The sequence below is a fragment of the Sturnira hondurensis genome, unplaced genomic scaffold (genome assembly GCF_014824575.4).
Source record: "Sturnira hondurensis isolate 20B ecotype Veracruz unplaced genomic scaffold, ASM1482457v3 Scaffold0004474, whole genome shotgun sequence".
Classification (NCBI taxonomy): Eukaryota; Metazoa; Chordata; class Mammalia; order Chiroptera; family Phyllostomidae; genus Sturnira; species Sturnira hondurensis.
Window position 1 is genome coordinate 2653931 of NW_028077105.1, and position 5945 is coordinate 2659875.

General features: G+C 51.9%; 1 protein-coding gene across 1 annotated transcript; it reads left to right on the forward strand.

Annotated features, from left to right (window-relative positions):
- The first annotated feature begins 1664 nt into the window (after positions 1-1664).
- OLIG3 (oligodendrocyte transcription factor 3) lies at positions 1665-2913 on the forward strand. Its single transcript, XM_037045882.1, has one exon. It carries the CDS (start codon positions 2052-2054, stop codon positions 2868-2870), a length of 819 nt encoding a protein of 272 aa, XP_036901777.1. The 5' UTR covers positions 1665-2051; the 3' UTR covers positions 2871-2913.
- Positions 2914-5945: the final 3032 nt, after the last annotated feature.

Consider the following 5945-nt stretch of genomic DNA (forward strand, 5'->3'; position numbering starts at 1 on the left):
AAATGGGCGAGTTTGGTGAGTTAAGAAACATTCCTTTGGCTTGGATATTAGGAGTGCGTTTGGACATCAGTCTTTCCACAGTCAATCAAATCTCCTGGCTTTTCTATTTTAAGAAACTTTTCTTCCAAGGAGGTGGGGGAATTTGGAGGATAAGAGGCTTGTGTTCGAACTTCAAGGACACTGCAGCCCTGGCCTTGGCGAGGGACTGTTGGCCATTTTCTTTTTTTACAGGAAAGCAAAGTTTGGTGTAGAAAAAGCATCCGTAGGGATGTTGCGTCTGCCCCACCGCCCACCTCCACCCCGTCTGACTGGTATTGTCAGCGCTGCTTTCGCGGTGTGACCGCCCACGAGGCACAGACTGGCAGAGGACCGGGCCGTATCTCTCTCTCTTCTGTTGGCCTTTCCATTCGTGTCCATGGAAAGTGAGGCCTCCTCCTCCCGAGTCCTAGAGACTTCTAGTGACTCTGCCGCGCAGATTGAGTCCCTAACCACCCAAGGGATCGTTTCGGTTTCGCCCTTTGCACCCAGACACTCAACACAACTTAGCGTCTGTCACCGGTCCCTCCGAGCCCGGAGCATGGTGGCACCCAGGTTCTCTTAGAGGCCGTCCTCAGGCTCTCTCCCTTCTAGGGATTTTTGCCTTCCCACGCCTCACGCTTGCTTAGCTATTCCCGATTGATTAAAAAAACACAGCGAGAAGGAAGAAAAACCCGCGCGGACCTCGGCACTCTACCGGAAGGCACCGAGCAAGAAGTCCTGCTCTGTACCCCCAGAAAAACTGTGCTGGACAGCAGTGCCCACGCGCGCGCGCACAGGGCTTCTCCAGACCGGTTCGCTGCCGAAACACACACACGCGCGCGCGCACACCACTGTGGCTTATTTTTGGACCCTGAGCTCCCGCTTTCCCCGGCTGGCTCCGCGCTCTGCACAGTGGACAGAGGCCGTAGGAGTCACCAGGGTCCAGCGGCCGCGGGGAAGCTTAAGCAGAAACACTTTCCGGAGTTCCCGGGAACCTTTCCAACTCCTAAGTCTTTCCCCGCCCCCTCGGCTCCTTCTTCCCTCCTTAAGGCGCTCTTGTAACACTAGGATTTTCCCCCTTCAGTTGCAGGACTAAGAAATTAAGAGAATACAGGCAAAGCTGCAAACCCATCACCAGACACGAATATCCTGTTGAAACCACACCAGAAGGGCCCACTAAACAGAATGAACACAATGTCTGTTTAGGAAAAGAGAACTAACTGAAAAAAAAAAACTTCAGAGAACGCACATCAACAGCAATCTCCTCCCCTCTTCCCCGCAGGCGCGTGGAACCTGCCCTCCATCTTCATCAGTCCCTGAAACCATTCCATTGGGATTTTTTTTTTTTTTTTTGCCCACACTTGCCAAAATTTAGGAGTAGCTATGAAAGGAAGGAGAAAGAATATTTCAATTCTTTTCTCCAAACCCAGAGGAATCTTCGCCAACTTTCCTAGCCTCTTTCCTACCCTTCCTTAGGTTCCTCAGGTGTGATTCGGTTAGGGGAATCAAGAAGAGGGTTGGGGCTGGAGGCAAGTTTTTTAAAAAATCAGGAAGGCGTGAGCCGGAGCGGTGAGTGTGTCAATCAGAGGGTTTTGTGCCCGGGGGCTCCTAGTGGTTTTGAGCAGAGGTGTCCCAGGGCGGCCCCACAATGAATATGAATAGGAATCCTTGCTAAATGGGACAGCAAAGCGCACCGCCCTGAATGATGGCACGTCATCCTAACCAGCCCAGGATAGATAGGAGGGTTTCTTTTGTCTCTTTTCTCCGCCGCAGCTCTATAAAAGCCCCTCTTTTTCGGCGTGAGGTTAGTTCAAGCACACACCAACTAGCTAGCTGTCCGGGAAACAGCCTACCCAGAGAGAGGGGAGTGGGAAGGGAGGAAGGCGGGGAAAGGCAGTGCTTCAGCTTTTCTTCTCACGTCTTGTCTCAGTGAAGTGGCTTCTGGGGCTGTGCAGATTTTTTTTTAATTCAAGATTTTCTTTAATTTTCCGCCCAAAGCCTCCCCACAATCGGGACACATCCTCTGTAATAAAATGAATTCTGATTCGAGCTCTGTCTCCAGCAGAGCTTCGTCTCCGGACATGGATGAGATGTATCTGAGGGACCACCACCACCGCCACCACCACCACCAGGAGAGCCGTCTCAACTCGGTCTCTTCCACGCAGGGCGACATGGTGCAGAAGATGCCCGGGGAAAGCCTCTCGAGAGCTGGCGCCAAGGCTGCGGGTGAGAGCAGCAAGTACAAAATCAAGAAGCAGCTGTCGGAGCAGGACCTACAGCAGCTGCGGCTGAAGATCAACGGACGCGAACGCAAGAGGATGCACGACCTGAACCTCGCCATGGACGGGCTGCGCGAAGTCATGCCCTATGCGCACGGGCCTTCCGTGAGAAAGCTCTCCAAGATCGCCACTCTCCTGCTGGCAAGAAACTACATCCTCATGCTCACCAGCTCTCTAGAGGAGATGAAGAGGTTGGTTGGAGAGATCTACGGAGGCCACCACTCGGCCTTCCACTGCGGGACCGTGGGCCACTCGGCCGGCCACCCAGCGCATGCCGCCAACGCTGTGCACTCAGTGCACCCCATCCTGGGCGGCGCGTTGTCGTCCGGCAATGCCTCGTCACCGCTGTCCGCAGCCTCGCTGCCCGCCATCGGCACCATTCGGCCTCCCCACTCTCTGCTCAAGGCGCCCTCTACGCCGCCCGCGCTACAGCTGGGCAGCAGCTTCCAGCACTGGGCCGGGCTGCCCTGCCCCTGTACCATCTGCCAGATGCCGCCGCCACCGCACCTGTCCGCTCTCTCTACAGCCAACATGGCCCGGCTGTCCGCTGAGTCCAAGGACTTGCTCAAGTGAGCAGAGGACAGCCCGGCTGCGGAAGATGAGGGAGAGCGGCGGAAGGGGCCGTGGTGCCGGGCTGGGGGGGAATGGGAAGGCTGGGCACTCCGCTGGCTGGCGGGAGGGCGGCGCGGGGTCCTGCGGGTCCCCCCACAGGGGCCAAGAGATCTCGGACCCCACTTGAGCCCAGAGAGAAAGGACCGAAACCAAACTACAATTTCTAAATGGTAGCGAAGGGGGACTCGAACCAGACGTCGTGCGTTTTGCATGCATGCTTCTTTTCCCCATGCCGCGCCTGTCTTTCTCACAGTCATAAGCTCTTATCAAAACTGCGTTTGTTGTAAAAAGAGGGGATCAGTATAGTTAAAGACTTGCGAAGGGACTTCAGAGTTGGCTTTCTCTGGCTCTGTGTTCTCACCTTGGAAAAGACAACCATCCCCTTCGTGCAAAACAAATGTAAATATTTTCTTGAGATGGGTGCAATTCTGACTGTCGTTAATCTCTCCACAGCTGTTTTGTTTTCTCGAGATAACAGAGAGAGAGAGAGAGAGAGAGAGATGGAATAAAGAACCGAGTTTTGAATCTCACCGCTCGTCCAGGGCATGACATCCGTGATGTGGGTTTTTCTTAAGACGCAGTGTAGGTCAAAAGAATGCATGCGGGCTTCTAAATGAATCTTGTCTAAACATGTTGTGCAGGCCGTGATGCCATTTTCCTTGTAACAAGGATTTATTCGTGAATTCTCCCAAGTACTCCACATATCTGTCTGTGTTTGTATGAAATGAAAATGGGGGCAGAGTGCAAAGACCCAAATTCACGCACATGCGCTTCTCCCCCCACCCCCCACCCCACCCCCTTCAATTCCCTTCCCAACCTTCTTGGCTGTTCGGCTGCTCTTTGGGCCGGCGGCGGCCAGAGCCCCGGCTCCTTCCACTGGCTTGCTCCACCCCCACTTGCTCAGCTATTCTGCATGCGGGGTCGGCTCTCTCTATCATCAGCTTTGAAAACTTATCGTGGTAGGGGGAGGGGTACCGTTTTTATTTTCCTGAACATTTGCTTGAAATATTTTGTTAGGGCTTCAAAGACAATACCTGTCTTTATTTTTTATATATTCTTGATAACTATGATATATTTATTAACAACCAGTGTTTCTGGATGAGATTTCAAATAAAAAAGAACCTTTAAATCCTACCTTTGCCTTTGCCTAAAATCTGTGAAGGTGGGGTAATGGGTAGGGAACTCGTTGACTCAGTAAGGTGCATCTGGGCCTGGGTGAGAAATCGGGATGGGCTGCAGATGGGACAAGTTTTCTCTGGTCATTCACAGGTAAAGAGGTCAGATAAATTGGTGTTACTTGTTACAACTAAATGTCCTTTGGGTGAGAGCGCTGTGCATGTTGGTTGTCTTGTGATATGTGAGCCCCTTGTTGCTCTGCTGTGATCAGACCCTCATAAACTCTGCGATTGAGATTTTTTAAAAAGTCATCTGGAAACCCAAATGACAGGAAATTAGAGGCAGGGTGGTGAATGCAGTGGCTGTGTTGGCAACAGCGAAGAATGAAGCGGTAAATTAACTTCTTTTCGCTTTAAATTGACCACGTGGCCTTAAAAAAACAGCTGAAAATGCAGTATATGTTTTAAAAGTCAACAAAGCATGGTCCTAAAGAATAATCAAGTGCCTGGCCCCCTGCCTGTTCCCTGGGCTTCGGCCGCACAGAGAAAGGGGAGGCCACTCTGCTTTGTAAAGTGAGCAGGGTGAAGCCAGGACCGCCCAAGTCTCAGCATCTCGCAGATTTATAGGGGTAATTCTCCCTCCTTTCCTCCCTTAGAAGAAGGGAGGTCTTTAGCGGAATACAAACTATTTGCAAGTATTATGGGGGGAGGACTGGGGAATAAAGAGAAAAATCTATATTGATGATGGCTAAAACCGGAGTCATTCAAATTAATTACTTTACTCGCCATCCCTTCCTCCCGTCACAGTTCCAGATAGTGCATTTAAGCAGAAGTGATCCAGCAAGAAGATTGGGTTTGTTTATAAAGGACAAGAAATCAAGTTCAAGTGATGATAACCCCAACAGCACATGCCTCTATTTCCTACTAAGAAAAATAAAGCCTGATTGAGCTGTGCCACCCCCAATCTGCCCCCGGATTAGATGTGACATGACCTTTCTGTTGGCTGATTCCTAAACTCCTCCTCGAGAGGGAGAGGCCCAAGGTGTCCACCCCAGCGCGACAGACCTGTCTCTCTCCAGCACCCGGCCTGGGCAGCACATCTAGAAGCCTTTTCCTTCCTGGGTCTCCCACTGCCTGCCTGGTGCTGCCCCTCCTTGGGCATCTCTCTGGGTCCTGGTTCTATTTAAATCACTCTCCTTCGTATCTTTTTAGCCCCTGCCCTCCCCAGCTCCTCCACTACCAGAGAGAAAGACCAGAGTGGGAGTCTGTCTACAGCGGAAGGTGCTTATTTCCTCTGGTTTGGGGCAGATAAATGGGGGAATAATCGTTCGTTTCCCAAGAGTGATTCATTTCTCTGGGTAAGCAAAGAGCTGTCGAGGATTTATTTGAAACCAGCACAAGGCAGCCTTCCAGCCCTTCCCTGTGTGTATTATTTAGAAAGGGGAGGGAACAGAGAAGTTTCATCAATCAGGAAAACGTCTTTCCCCTAAGCCACTTGCTTCTTTGAGTCCTGTTTCCAAAGGCCTGGTCTTGGGAAAACGCTGGAGAGGCCTGACCACTGGCTTAGCAGTGGGCTTTACCTGATCTCTAGAACTGGGCTTTAATGTGAGTGCTGTAAGGAGTTAAGGCCACACCCCTCTACCAGGGCAATGCTGGCTTTTGAGGCCGTGCTGCTGGGACCAGGATCCTTGTAGTTATCTCCAGCGGTCAGTTTAAAGAGCTGAGTTCCACCGCCCGTGGTCACTGCGCTAGAAAGAACCTGAATCTTAGAGGACTCTACCCCAGGCCGTCCAAAAGCAGGAAAACAGGCCCTGCCTCCGACGCTGAGGAGTTCTAAACGGGCCTTGCTCTTTTCTGAGTCACCAAACCGCCCCCTCCCCGGCCCCCGCCTTGAAAACTGGGAGAAAGGAGTAGAACAAGG